Below are 15,010 nucleotides of genomic sequence, written 5' to 3'. Positions count from 1 at the left end.
GAGTAGTCCTGGTGCCCTAGTAACAGGAGAGGAGCCGGAGGAAGCCACTGTGGGCAGATCTGAGGTGGGTCCCCTGCCTCTGAATGTCCACTCTGTGGAGGGAGGGCATCAGGGCCCCACCCCCAGGCCATCTCAGGGAGCCCCTGTCCCAGGGACTTTTCTGGGTTGAAGCTCCAGAAGCCCTTGCTGCTGTCCTAGGACACAGTGGGATTTGAATATGGGCCATCCTGTCTGGGGGCCACCAGACCCCCAATCCTGTCTTCCCACTTGGCATCCCTCAGCAAGGTCTTCAGGGCCAGGAACACCCCTGTCCCTTGTCAGGCAGAGGAGAGATCCCCACGCTGAGTCACCCTCCCCCTCCGGGTCTAACCTGGCCCCTGCATCCCAGGGGGTTGAAACCACTCTAACATCTTAACCGCCACCCCCCCACCCCAAAGAAAAAAAGGCCCAGCCAAAGCCCAGGTCAGAAAAACCATTCTTGTTGGTTTAGTTATCAACCTCATCTGGGAGGGCTGGGGACTTGAAAACAGGAAACGACCCGGGATGGGGTTTTGTCACTTCACATACATACACGTGCGCCCACGCATGCACTCGTGCTGACCACATCCACAGCAAGTGGGCCCTGGAGGGGTATGTGTGGAGACACTTACTGGAAGCCTGAGAATAAAACAAGCTGTGCAAAGACATTGGACCACCAGGACACACACCCAACAGAAGGGGGTTCTAGGGGCCCAGGAGAGGAGAAAGGCAGAGTGGACTTGGGGTCCCTCTCATCGAACTCCTAACGCCCCTCCATGGCTCTGCGCCCCAGACAGTCCGGGAGCGGGATGAGGTCGGTGCCGGCGTGGAGAGGCCCCTTTTCTGCTTGAGCGTAGAGTCGGTTCTCAACAGAGATGAAGCTGCTGCGAGTGGAGGCCGGCAGGGGTGCCCAGGGGACGGGGCTCTGGCTGGGGAGCGGCGCCCACCTGGGTAGGGGCTGGGGTGGGAGGACCCGGTGCAGAGTTGCCGGGCTGAAGTAGCTGGTGTTGATGGTGGCATAGGGGATGTGGAGAGAGGTCAGGGAGGCTTGGCCGGCTGCCTGCAGGGGAGACGGGGAAGGAGGCTCAAGTGAGGCTCCACCTCGTGGCTCCCCACCTCCAGCCCCCTCCATTCCCCTCTCCAAAGCCATCCCCCGATCCTCACACTTGCTCTCCTCTGTGTCTGGGGGCTGCTGTGGCTGGGTGGCTGAAGCTTCATGACAGACCTGGGAGAGAGTTAGGAGGGTCAGAGGCAAAGCATGTGGCTGGCCCAGTGCCGTGGGGATTTGGATCAGCAGGGGCTGGGTCTCACCAGTGCCTTTGCCGACGCAGGAGGTAGAGGAGGTAGACACAGCCAAAGAGAAGGACCCCCGAAACCCCCAAGATCCCAGCCAGGTCAGCTCGCAGCATGGTGGCTGGAGTAGGAGCAGGGAGCCCTGTGCACAGGGAGAGACATACTGGTTAGGTGCCTGGCACCCCCAAGTCCCTCCCTGTCCTCCCAGGGCCCCCTCTCCTCATCAGCCCCACCTTGGTCTGGGCTGAGGGAGATGTTCCCACAGGCCTCCTGGGAGCCCTCGGGGAAGGAAGTAAACTTGCAGCAGAAGGTGGTGTTGGGACTGGAGCTTCTCCCCTCGGACTCTTCCAAGGTGAGGGAGATGCTGGTTCTGGTTTCCCAGTGGGCCCGGCAGGCAGGGTTCCAGTGCTGGGTGCCGAACTTTGGGTGCAACACAGCCAGCGTGGTCCCTCCGGCACCATCGGGGCCCCCGTAGCTTACAGTCACCAGGGAGACAGAGCCAGATCCCAGGAATCCACAGCGGACAGTGAAGGACGGGGACTCGGTGGCCTCCATCTGAACCTGCACCCACACCTCAGGAGTCCCTGTGGGATATGGGCACAGGAGCTAGGACCCAGGCCTGGGTCTCTGCCCCATCCCCATGGCCTCTGCCTCTCTCTGGCCCCCACTCACCAGCAGTGATGCAGAGAGTCAGCAGCGCCAAGAGCAGGCCCAGGGCCCGGGGCCTGTCCATGGCTCCCCTCTGGCCCAGGCTCTGGGGGCTGCCGTGGTGGGGACAGCACCTGTGTTTCCGGTCTCATCGCAGGAAGTTTTTACGTGTGAGCGGGCCCTAGGAGCGCTGCTTGGTGCTGTCCGCAAACCTGCCCCACTTCCTTCTCTGTCTTCCTCAGGGTGGTGAATCCAGGGTCGAGGACCCCCTCCCTCAGGAGACTTAAAGTGACAGTGACAAGGTTTTCCCTGTCCCCAGGCTGTGCTGTAGTGTGAGCAGGCTGGTGGCTCAGGCTCCCTTCCCAGCCCTGCCTTAGGGTACCAACCCTGGGCAGGCTCTGGGGAAGGGCGGGAGGGGGAAGGGAACAGACGCCACAGGGGGACCTGAGATGTCCTTCCCGTGGGAGGGAGGGCCCCCCTGGTTTCTCCTTAGGAAGAAGGCTCTGACACCCCCCTCACCCCCAGCTAAGGGGTAGGGAAGTGGTGGAACTTGGGAAGAGGAAGACCTGTAAGCAGGAGAACCAGCAGGGGAGCTGCCTAAGGGGCGGGCACAGCTTGACCAGTGGCTTGCCTACGGAACTCTGCCCCATCTGCAGCCTTCCTTCCCACAGCTGAGGGCAACTGGTTTCTAGCTGCGCAGGCCAAAGGCGCATAGCCACCTGTGACTCTTCACGCATCTCCAGCCCATCAGGAAATTCTGAAGGCTTCCCATCCTGACCACCTGACCTCTTCTTACCACTCCCACCTCTCGGACACAAGCCATCTTTCCCCGCAAAGTGTTGCTGTAAATTGCTCTCCTGTGTATGTTCGTTTACAGAATGAAAATTGACCAGCATGCTGCTGTAAGCAGTGACAAGTGATCAGAAGGCTTTGTGTCCTGTCTCATCCTGTGCTGAGCTTGCATCTGGAGTGAGAGTAGCTTGGTGAGCTCAAGCTTAGAGCCACGGGTCTGTGTTGAGGACTCCTGTCCAGGGTGTGGTGAGAACTGAGAGGTGGCCCCACCTCAGGGCTGTGGTCCCCTGAGGCCTGCCCTGCACACATGCCCCTGACTCAGCATCTCTTCTAATCCTGTGGTGTTAGCCAGTCGGCCTCTTAAGTAAACTCTACCACCCCATCCACACCTGAGAGGCTGGATAAGCAGGGCCTCCAGTCACTTCACTGCTCCCAGCCCAGGTAGCATTCATTCTCTCAACCCTTTGAACTTCTCTCAGGCTCGGTGTGCCAATCTCCAAACCTGACTCTGACCCACTCTCACCACTTCCTCCACTACTGTTCCCGACACAGGGGAGGCCTGTGCAAAACCCACCCACTTCAAGGAGGCCCAGCCCAGCGTGGGTGCCAAGCAGCTGGGCACGTGGGGCTGCCAACCTCAGTCTCCCTAGCCTGGAAGACCCTTATCTTCTCCCCAGTTTGCAAGGGTCAGATCAAATCCCACCCACTCCAGGAAGCTGAACTGAGTGAGCTTTTCCTTCTTGGACAACCATTGCACAGATAGCGGGCCCTAGGTGGTGGCTCTTTTATTAACCTCCACACAGTCCAAGTACACATAGAGGAGCTCAATACTGGGTGATCAATGGATGAATGAAAAGCCACGGCACGAAGTTAACTACTCACAAAATTTTCCATTTTTTTTAGCCTTGTAAGCCACGTTGTCCCCAGTAAGTTCTCATTGTATAAGATTCAAAAAACAGAGTAGAAAACATTACTGTTTTTCACCAGCCTGCCCATTCCCTTTTCCCTCCCCATTTTAATTTTCAATAAGGCTAAAATTATCAATCTTTTATTGTTTCTGGATTTTGTGTATTGCTTAGGAGGGCCAAATTATAAAAATAACTTTATAGGTTTCTTTTTATGCTTAACTCTTATGAGGGTTTATTTTTAGCCCATGAATAATTTTAATTTGGAGGTGGTGTTATTTTACAATTTAGGTGGACAGCCAGATGCCTTCAAACTACTTGTTGAATAGTCACTTGCCATCTTTTAAATTTATTATTATTATTGATGTATAGTTGAGTTACTAGTTTCAGGTGTACAACACAGTGATTCAAATTTTTAAGTAATTATACTCCACTTAAAATTATAAAATATTGGCTATATTCCCTGTGCTGTACAATCCTTGAAGGCTTATTCTTTTTTTAAACTGAGGTACAATTAAGGTACAAAATTATACAAGTTTCAGATGTACAACACAGTGATTCACAATTTTACAGGTTATATTCCATTTATAACTATTATAAAATATTGGCTATATTCCCTGTGTTACACACTAGATTGTTGTAGTTTATTTATTTTATACATAGTAGTTTGTACCTCTTAATCCCCCACCCCTATCTTGCCCCTCCACACTTCCCTCTCCCACTTGGAACCACTAGTTTGTTCTCTATATCTGTGAGTGCTGCTTTTCTACTATATTCACTAGTTGTATTTTTTAGACTCCACATATAAGTAATAACATAGAGTATTTGTCTTTCTCTTTGTTTATTTTTGGCTGTGTTGGGTCTTTGTTGCTGCGCACGGGCTTTCTCTAGTTGCAGCGAGCGGGAGCTACTCTTCATTGGGGTTTGCAGGTTTCTCATTGCGGTGGCTTCTCTTGTTGGGAGCACGGGCTCTAGGCGCGTGGGCTTCAGTAGTTGTGGCGTATGGGCTCAGTAGTTGTGGCTCGCGGGGTCCAAAGCGCAGGCTCAGTAGTTGTGGCGCATGGGTTTATTTGCTCCACAGCATCTGGGATCTTCCCGGACCAGGGCTCAAACCCATGTCCCCTGCACTGGCAGGCGGATTCTTAACCACTGTGCCAGCAGGGAAGTCCGTCTGACTTATTTCACTAAACATAATACCCTCCAGGTCCATCCACACTGTTGCAAATGGCAAAATTTCATTCTTTTTTATGGCTGAGTAGTTTTCCATTGTATATATGTACACCACACTTATTTATCCATTCATCTGTTGATAGACACTTAGGTTGCTTCCATATCTTGGCTATTGTAAATAATGCTGCTATGAACATTGGGGCGCTTGCATCTTCTCAAATTAGTGTTTCATTTTCTTTGGATATATGCCCAGGAGTGGAATCGCTGGATCATATGGTGGTTTATTTTCAGTTTTTTGAGGAACCTCCACACTGTTTCCACCAATTGGCTGCACTAATTTACTTTCCCAACAACAGCGTACAATGGTTCCCTTTTCTCCATCTCCTCACCAGCATTTGTTATTTGTGGTCTTCTTGATGCTAGCCATTCTGAAAAGTGTGAGGTGATAACTCATCGTGGTTTTTATTTGAATTTCTCTGATGATTAGTGATGTTGAGCATCTCTTCATGTGCCTGTTGGCCAATATTTGTCTTCTTTGGAAAAATGTCTATTCAGGTCTTCTGCTCATTTTTTAATTGTTTTTTTTTTAAAAATATTGAGTTATGGGACTTCCCTAGTGGTCCAGTGGTTAAGACTCCGTGCTCCCAATGCAGGGGGCCTGGGTTTGATCCCTGGCTAGGGAACTAGATCCCGGATGCCACAACTGAAAGATCCCGTATGCCACAACGAAGATCTTCCACGTGGCAATGAAGATCCCGCGTGCTGCAACTGAGACCTGGCGCAGCCAAATAAATAAATATTTTTTTAAAGTATTGAGTTATACGAGCTGTTTATAAATTTTGGGTATTAATCCCTTATCAATCATATAATTTGCAAATATTTTCTCCCATTCAGTAAGTTGTTTTTCTGTTTTGTCAGTGGTATTTTTTGCTGTGCAAAAGCTTTTAAATTTAAATAAGTCCCACTTGTTTATTTTTACTTTTATTTCCTTGGCCCTTGGCAAAAGATTTAAAAAATACATTGCTATGATTTATATCAAAGAGTGTTCTGTGTTTCCTTCTAGCTTTATGGTTTCCAATCTTACGTTTAGATCTTTAATCCATTTTGAGTTTATTTTTGTATGGTGTGAGAAAGTGGTCTAATCTCATTCTTTTACATATAGCTGTCCAGTTTTCCCAGAACCACTTATTGAAGAGACTGTTTTTTCCCCACTGTATATTCTTGCCTCCTTTGTCATAGATTAATTGACTGTAAATGTATGGGTCTATTTCTGAGCTCTCTCTTCTTTTCTGTTGATCAATGTGAATGTTTTTGTGCCAGTACCATACCATTTTGATTACTGTAGTTTTGTAGTATAGTCTGAAGTCACAGAGCTTGATACATCCAGCTTTGTTCTTCTTTCTCAAGATTGTTTTGGCTATTTGGGGTCTTTGTGTTTCCATACAGATTTTAGAACTATTTGTTCTAGTTCTGTGAAACAAAAAGTCATTAATATTTTGATTGGGATTGCACTGACCTTATAGATTGCCTTGGGTAGTATGATCATTTTAATAGTATTCTTCCAACCCATGAACACGGTATGTCTTTCCATCTGTTTGTGTTGTCTTCAATCAATTTCTTTCAGCAGTGTCTTAGTTTTCCAAGTACAGGTTTTTTATCTCCTGAGGTAGATTTATTCCTAGGAATTTTATTCTTTTGATATGACTACAAATGGGATTATTTCCTTAATTTCTCTTTCTGATAGTTTGTTGTTAGTGTAGAGAAATGCAGCAGATTTCTGTATTTTAATTTTGTATCCTGCATCTTTACTGAATTTGACGAGTTCTAGATTTTTGGTGGCACCTGTATGATTTTCTACATATAGGAAATCATTAATCATGCCGTCTGCAAACGGTGACAATTTTACTTCTTCCTTTCCAATTTTGATGTTTTTATTTATTTTTCTTTTCTGATTATTGTGGCAAGAACTTCCAATACTATTGTTGAATAAAAGTGGTGACAGTGGGCATCCTTGTCTTGTTTCTGATCTTAGAGGAAGTGCTTTCAGCTTTTCACTGTTGACTATGATGTTATTTGTGGGCTTATCATATATGGCATTATATCAAAGTATATTCTTATACCCATTGTGGAGATTTTTTTTTTTTTTTTTTTTTTTTTTTGGCAGTACGCGGGCCTCTCACTGTTGTGGCCTCTCCCGTTGCAGAGCACAGGCTCCAGACGCGCAGGCCCAGCGGCCATGGCTCACGGGCCCAGCCGCTCCGCAGCATGTGGGATCTTCCCGGACCAGGGCATGAACGCATGTACCCTGCATCGGCAGGCGAACTCTCAACCACTGCGCCACCAGGGAAGCCCAGTGGAGAGTTTTTATCATAAATGGATGTTGAATTTTGTCAAAAGCTTTTTCTGCATCTGTTAAGATGATTATATGATTTTTATGCTTTAATTTGTTAATGTGATGTAACACATCGATTTGTAGATACTGACCCATCCTTGCATCCCTGGGATAAACCCCATTTGATCATGGTGTATAATCCTTTTAATGTATTGTTGGATTTGATTTGCTAGTATTTGGTTGAGGATCTTTGGATCTATGTTCATCAGTGATATTGGCCTATACTTTTCTTTCTTTTTTTTGTGATATCTTTGCTTTTGGTATCGGGTGATGCTGGCTTCATAGAATGAGTTCAGAAGCATTGCTTTCTCTGCAAATTTTTTGGAATAGTTTGAGAAGGTTAGGTGTTAACTCTTCTCTAAATGTTTGGTAGAAGTCACCTGTGAAGTCACCTGGTCTTGGTCTTTTGTTTGTTGGGAGTTTTTTAAATTACTGATTCAATTTCATTAGTGATCATTGGTCTGTTCATATTTTCTGTTTCTTCCTGGTTGAGTCTTGAGAGATTGTACATTTCTAGGAACTTGTCCATTTCTTTTAGGTTGTCCATTTTATTGGCATATAGCTGTCTAGTAACTTTTTATAATCCTTTGTACCTCTGTGGTGTTGGTTGTAACTTTTCCATTTTTGTTTCTGATTTTATTGATTTGGGCACTCTTTTTTCCTTGATGAGTCAGGCTAAAGGTTTATCAATTTTATCTTTTCAAAGAACCAGGTTTTAACTTCAATGATCTTTTCTATTGCTTTTTAAATCTCTATTTCATTTATTTCTGCTATGATTTCTTTCCCTATACCAACTTTGAGTTTTATTCTTCTTTTTGTAGTTTTAGGTGTTAGGTCAGGTTGTTTGATATTTGTTTCCTGAGGTAGGCTTACATCACTATAAACTTCCCGCTAAGAACTGCTTTTGCCATGTCCCATAGATTTTGGATTGTTGTGTTTTCATTTCCATTTGTCTCCAGGTACTTTTTAATTTTCTCTTTGATTTGTTTTCATTGACCTATTGGTTATTTAGTAGCATTTGTTTAGCCACCATGTGTTTGTGCTTTTTGCAGTAGTTGATTTCTAGTCTCATAGTATTGTGGTTGGAAAAAATACTTGATATGACTTCAATTTTCAAAAATTTGCTGAGACTTGTCTTGTGGCCTAGCATGTGATCTAACCAGGTGAATGTTCCATGTGCACTTGAAAAGAATGTGTATTCTCCTGCTTTTGGATGGAATGTAATATATATATAAAGTCCATTTGGTCCAGTGATTCCCTGATTTTCTCTCTAGATGATCTGTCCATTGATATAAGTGGAGTGTTAAAGTCCCATACTATTACTGTTACTGTCAATTTCCCCCTTTATGTCTGTTAATATTTGCTTTATGTATTTAGGTGTTCTATGTTGTGTGCATATATATTTTTATTCATTGTTATTGGATTGATCCCTTGATCATTATGTAATGTTCTTGTCTCTTGCTCAGCCTTTATTGTAAAGCCTGTTTTGTCTGATACAAGTATTGCTACCCCAGCTTTCTTCTGATTTTCATTTGCATGGAATACTTTCCATTCCCTCACTTTGTGTGTCTTTAGATCTGAAGTGAGTCTCTTATAGGCAGCATATATACGGGTATTATTTTTGTATCCATTCAGCCACTGTATGTCATTTGATTAGAGCATTTAGTCCACTTACATTTAAAGTAATTACTGATAGGTATGCACTTATTGCCACTTTCTTAATCGTTTTCTGGTTGTTTTTGTAGTTCTTTTGTTCCTTCTTCTTTTGTCCTATTCCTTTGTGAATTGATGACTATCTTTAATGTTATGTTTGAATTCCTTTCTATTTTTTGTGTATCTATTACAGATTTTTGGTTTGTTATTACCATGAGGTTTACATATAGCAATCTATATATGTGTGATTAAGTTGCTGATCTCTTGATTTCAAATGCATTTTAATATCTTTTTGTTGTGTACCCTTTAACTACTTATCGTGAGCATACATGATTGTACTACTTTTGCCTTTTAACCTTCCTAATAGCTTGTATGTGGTTAACTTACTACCTTTCCTGTGTATTTGCCTTTACCAACGAGCTTTTTCTTTTTGTAATTTTCATGTCTCTAGTAGTGGGTTTTTTTTTTTTTTTTGCTTAGGCAAGTCCCTTTAACATTTCTTGTAATGCTGGTTTGGTGGTGCTGAACTCTTTCAGCTTTTGCTTGTCTATAAAACTTTCGATCTCTCCATCAAATCTGAATGAAAACCTTGCCGGGTAGAGTATTCTTAGTTGTAGGTTTTTCCCTTTCATCACCATATCATGCCACTCCCTTCTGGCCTGCAGTTTCTGCTGAAAAGTCAGCTGACAGCCTTATGGGAATTCCCTTGTATGTACCTTGTTCCTTTTCCCTTAGTGCTTTTAACATTGTCTAATTTTTGCCATTTTAATTACAATGTGTCTTGGTGTAATCCTCTTTGGGTTGATCCTGTTTGGGACTCTGTGCTTCCTGGACCTGAATGTCTGTTTTCTTTCCCAGATTATGCAAGTTTTCCACCATTATCTCTTCAAATATGCTTCCTGCCCCTTTCTCTCTCTCTTCTCCTTCTGTTCTGGGACCGCTATACAGTGTGTGTTAGTGTGGTCCAGTTGTACTGTCCTCACTTCTTTTTATTCTTCTGCAGCAATTGCCACTACTGTCTTCCAGCTCACGGATCCATTCCTCTGTTATCACTTTAATCTACTGTTCTTTCTGGTGTATCTTTCATTTCAGTTATTAAATTCTTCATCTCTATTTCATTCCTTTTTGTATATTCTTTCTTAAAAACTTCTAACTCCTCACTCTGTTCATCCATTCTTCTCTGAATTTCTCTGATCATCTTTACAATTGTTACTTTCAACTTTTTATTGAATAAATTGCCTACCACCTCCACTTCACTTAGTTCTTCTTCTGGGGCTTTATCTTTTTCCTTCACTTAAAACATGTTCCTCTGTCACCTCATTCTGCCTGATCTGCTGTTTTTATTTCTATGTAACTGCTAGATTGGTTACATTCCCTGACCTTGGAAAAGTGGAGTTTTGTAGGAGACGTCTGATACATCCCAGCAGTGCACTCCCCTCTGGTCACCAGGTCTACATGCTCTAGGGGTGCCCCCTATGTGGGCTGTTGTGGCTAATTACCATGGGCAGTCTGGTAGGCAGAGCCGGCCCCCAGTCCAGGTGGCTTCTAGACCCTGCCTTGCGCAGAGCCCATCAACTAGTTGGGGCCGGGTCACAAGGCAGCTGGTTGCAGAACCCCAGGGGGCCCCAGGAATCTTGATGTTGGTGTCAGCTGGCTAGCTGGGTGGTGCTAGATCCTGGGTTCTCTGGCTAAGAGGCGCAAGGTGTCCCAGAGCTGAAGCTGACCTGCTTGTGGGCAGGGCCAGGGCCTAGGGGATGCTAGGGCTGGTGCCTACCTGCCTGCTGATGGGTGGCCTAGGTCCTGCCATGGCATGCTGTGGTCTGCGGCTAATATCTACCTGCTAGTGGGTGGGGCTAGTGAATGCTCACTGGTGTGAGGTTGGTCCTCAGCCTAGTGCCAGCTCACTAGTACGTGGACTCAGGGCCCAGGGTGTCTTGGGACTGGTGCTTGCCAACTGGTGGGTGGAGCTGGGTCCTGGGTTTAGTGTGAGGTGAAGTCAGGTCCTGTGCCCCCCAGTGGACACTGGCTGTGAGCTCAGAGGGTCTTAAGGAAACCTTCCTGCTGGTGGGTGGGGCTGCCCTGGACCCCAATCTGGCCCACCAGTGGGCGGACACCAACCCCAGGACCACCCCAGCCCTGCAGTTTGCTATGTCAGGACCCAGCCAACATACCAGCAGCAGACGGGTACCAGCCCCAGAACCCCCTGAGCCATGGCTAGTTGCTTGGCCTGAGATATCCCCGAACTGGTGCCTACAGGCTGTTGGGTGTGAGGAGCAGTGGTGGGGCTAGGTCCCAAGGCTAACGAACTGGAGGGAGAATTCCAAAATGGTACTTACCAGCACCAGGGTCCTTGTGGCAGAAGCAGCTCCCCAGAATGGCTGCTGCCAGCATCTAGGTCCCCAGGGTGAACTCGTTGCGTTGCCTCCTGCCTCTCCGGGAGACTCTCCAAGATCGCACGTGGCTCTGACTCAGGCTCCTTTCAAATTACTGCTTCTGCCCTGAGTCCCTGAGCATGTGGATTTTGGGTGTACCCCTTAAGAGTGGAGTCTCTCTTTCCCACAGCCCTCTGGCTCTCCCCAAAGTAAGCCCCGCCAGCCTTCCAAGCCGTTCTGGGGGATTCATTTTCCCAATGGCTGGGGAGCCTGATGTGGGCCTCTGAGCCCTTGCTCCTTGGGGACAACCTCTGCAACTGTAATTACTTTTGTGTTTGAGGGTTGCCTGCTCCGGCGGTATAGGTCTTGACTATACTCCAACTCTGCCTCTCTTACCCATCTTGTGGTTCCTTTTTAATATCTTTAGTTGTAGAAGATCTTTTCTGGTAGATTCCAGTCTTTTTCACCAACAGGTGTTCTCTAAATAGTTATAATTTTGGTGTACCCATGAGAGGAGGTGAATTCAGCATCTTCCTACTCCATCTTGGTCAAATTCCCTCAGTCTCTTGGTGTCTTAATCATAAATTCTCACAAATGGGTCTACTTCTGGATTCTCCTTCCTAATCTATCCATTGTTTTGATTATTCCTGTGTCACTATCAAATGGTCCTAATAGAATGCTTTTACATTTTGATATTGAAGGTACTCATCCTTTCTCAGTTTCTTGGCTATTCCTGAACAGTATCCAGAATTTTGAGCTCTGGAGACACAAAAGGTCATTAAATCTAACTACATGAGCCCTGTATTCATCATTGTTGGCCTCTTTCCTCTTTTGCCTTGAGGTACAGGTTAGACAACACAGGTCTGGTTAATGGCCACCTCCTGCTCTAACATTTCTTGGTGAAATCCCTGCAGCCACAGCCCAAGTCCTGCTGCAGAGAAAACGGCCCTTGTGGTCAGTCTCTAGAATTAGGCCCTTGAGGCTTTGAACTGGTGCCAGAATTTCACAGCTCTTCAATATTAGGTAAAGCAGGAATAGCCCACCAGGGGGACCACACTCTACTTGAGTGTAACTGAGAGGATTTTAGCATAGGTGCAGCACTCTGCTCATGACTGGCTCAAGCCCTCTCTCAGTGAATCCTGGTGACCATTCTTTTATATGAGACATTCCTCATTTGAGTTTGTAGCATGAGACTCATTTATTTTTACATCTATTTTAAATGTGTGTAATAAGCCACTTAAGTTCCTGCATCAAAACAATATAAATAGAAGATAATATCTGAGTATACACTACATGCTAAATTTGTAACTATGAAGCTAATATATGTGAATCACTCACAACAATCACCTTAAGAGGAAACACTGTTCAGCATCACAAGGCTAGTAGTACACAGTGAACAAAAATGTAGCTCCAGAACCCACACTATTAACAACCATGCTGAGCTGCTTCTCCCAGTGGAAAATTTAAATTGAATTACAAGGTTTTTGTCACAAAAGCCAGCAGCCCCTGCCACGTCAGCGGAGAACCTGTGCTGAGTTCCCAGATCGGGATGCCTCCCCCTCCTGATGTGAGCGGCTACAGCACCAACACAAGATGCTTTACTTTTCAGCTTCTACTGCACACTCAGCCCCATCACTGGGTCTAATCTGCTGAATTAAATATATTTTCCTTCAGGTTTCCCCAGGATTCTGGGCTCCTGTTCTCTAGTTTCCTGAGGTTCACAGGTTCATCTTTGGTGAGTTTGCTGGTTTTCTCACTGTTTCTCTGCTTCTTCCTGACCACACTCTTCAGTGCCTATTTCTCAGCCATCCCAACTAAACACACAGGGTTTTCAGTGAATCTGTGCTAAAGAGTGACTTGTTCTGTGGACCCTTTCCAGGATCGCAATGTTCCACCCTATCCCCTGGGAAGGAACTATAGAGCTCAAGTAAGACTTCAAAATGTTTTCATGCGAAAATACCTCACCCCCGCAACCTCTCATGTCAACCAAGCACAAATTCTTCTTTCATCCTGTAACCCCCAGGGTCAGCGTTGACTGGAGTTCAAAGGACAAAGTGAAGACTTTAAGTGTCACTTAGCTGAAGACTTTTCTCAGCAATCTGGAAAAACCCTGTTCACTTTATAATTTAGGAGAGAACAACAACTCACCTTCTGGCAGAGCTCACGGTCACAAGGGAAGAAAAAGTCTTACTGAAAAATATTTTAAATGATTTAAAAGCAATGATTCAACAGTAAGATTAACAGGCCATGCACAGCAATGCTAGTTCCCTGAACAGCATTCCTTGCTGTCACTTATCAACATGGGGAAGGTTCAGCCTGTGCAGAGGCCTCCACCTCTCCTGCCGGAACTGGCCTCAGCTATGGTTCCATCCTGGCCTGGGCCTGACCAGCTGGTGTTGCTGCTCATGAAGCCACAGCCCTGCCTCTGCCAGCACAGGGCTTACTGGCACAAAACGCTTCAGAGCTGTAGTTGTCAAGGTGGGGCATTTGCACTGCACATGGTACAAAATATCCACTGGCGTCATGCAGGGAAAATTAGTATTTCTAATTTTTAAAGATAACAGTAATAAAAAGTTAACTTCATTGTATTTTTAAGTGACACTGGTACCCTCACTGGGATCCTCATGCCATGGTTCACCTCTAACAAGATCAGTATCCTAAGGTCAGAGAGGCAAATTCAAGATTATGACCAACTGCAACTTATGTGTTACAGGATGTAATGGTTTTGTGGTCCCAAACAGTATATACCCCCTTTAAGAATGCTGTTATTTGAACTTGGAAATCATTTTCTGACCTGTTGACAAGTCTTCCAAATGAAGAATCTCAGTGGGTTTTGACTCATTTATTTAAAAAGTAATAAATGCAGCCAAAGAAGCACCTATTCTACTTGGATTTACAAATGTTTGAGACATACTCTTTTCAGTTATGAAGGTCAGTTTATTTTGAGAGTTTTTAATGAAATTTCAACTAGAACTTCAGAAAATGTTAAGCCATGATTTTAAAATTGTTTCTCAAAACAGGCGGAGTAGAAAGACGTGAGCTCACCTCTTCTTACGAAAACACCAAAATCACAACTGCAAAACAACCACTGACAAAAAAATGCTGGAACCTACCAAAAAAGATATCCTAGATCCAAAGACAAAGAAGAAGCCACAACAAGACGGTAGGAGGGGTGCAATCGCGATAAAAATATTTCTCACTTTGCTCAGTACAATGTTTCTTTTAGAGCAAAAAAGTGTTTTTTGTACTGTTAACCAATAAAATACTTAAAAACATTTATTTCACCATAAATTCATCCATTACATCTTAATGTGTATAATAAATAAGTGGTAAATTTTAATATATAATTTTTAAACTGATAAATATGTCCAAACTTCTGGCATCTTATGACTCTAAGGTTCTGTTTCAGTTACTAGTGCTACGTAGCAAAACTAGTGGTGTAAACACCATTGTTTTATCATGCTCATGGATTCTATGGGTCAGGAATCTGGAAAAGGTACAAGAAAGATGGCTTGTCTCTGCTCTCTGATGCCTGGGACCTCAGCTGGAAGACTCAAAAGCTGGGTGTTGGGATCATCTGATTCACATCTGAACCACGTCTTGTGGCAGATGCTCAACACAGGCTGGGACCTCAGCTAGGTCTGCTGGAGGGACACCTACATGTGGCCTTTCCATGTGGCCGCTTGGGCTTTCTCACAGCATGGTGCTTGGGTGCCAAGAGTAAACATCTCAAGAAACAGGACGTGGAAGCTACCAGTTTCTTCAAG

General features: G+C 45.2%; 1 protein-coding gene and 1 long non-coding RNA gene across 3 annotated transcripts in view; one reads left to right on the top strand and one right to left on the bottom strand.

Moving 5' to 3' along the window:
• The window catches only part of LOC117308268 (uncharacterized), a 50,971-nt gene extending 36,315 nt beyond the window's left edge, over positions 1-14,656 (top strand). The window contains exons 6-7 of one of the 2 annotated variants that reach the window (XR_012325980.1): positions 12,918-12,978; positions 14,264-14,656. This is a non-coding gene — a long non-coding RNA (uncharacterized lncRNA). The remainder of the gene's footprint in view (positions 1-12,917; positions 12,979-14,263) is intronic. The other variant, XR_012325979.1, reaches the window with a different exon arrangement.
• On the bottom strand, positions 459-4,299 carry PVRIG (PVR related immunoglobulin domain containing). Its single transcript, XM_004315156.4, has 5 exons — positions 1,984-4,299; positions 1,545-1,895; positions 1,330-1,453; positions 1,183-1,243; positions 459-1,078 (listed from the first exon to the last, which is right to left on the bottom strand). The coding sequence occupies exons 1-5, from the start codon at positions 2,042-2,044 to the stop codon at positions 782-784; spliced, it is 894 nt and encodes a 297-aa protein (XP_004315204.1). The 5' UTR covers positions 2,045-4,299; the 3' UTR covers positions 459-781.
• Positions 14,657-15,010: the final 354 nt, after the last annotated feature.

The sequence above is a fragment of the Tursiops truncatus genome, chromosome 15, assembly GCF_011762595.2.
Source record: "Tursiops truncatus isolate mTurTru1 chromosome 15, mTurTru1.mat.Y, whole genome shotgun sequence".
Lineage (NCBI taxonomy): Eukaryota > Metazoa > Chordata > Mammalia > Artiodactyla > Delphinidae > Tursiops > Tursiops truncatus.
The sequence above is the reverse complement of the archived record's forward strand: the minus strand, read 5'-3'. Positions and strand labels throughout refer to the sequence as shown.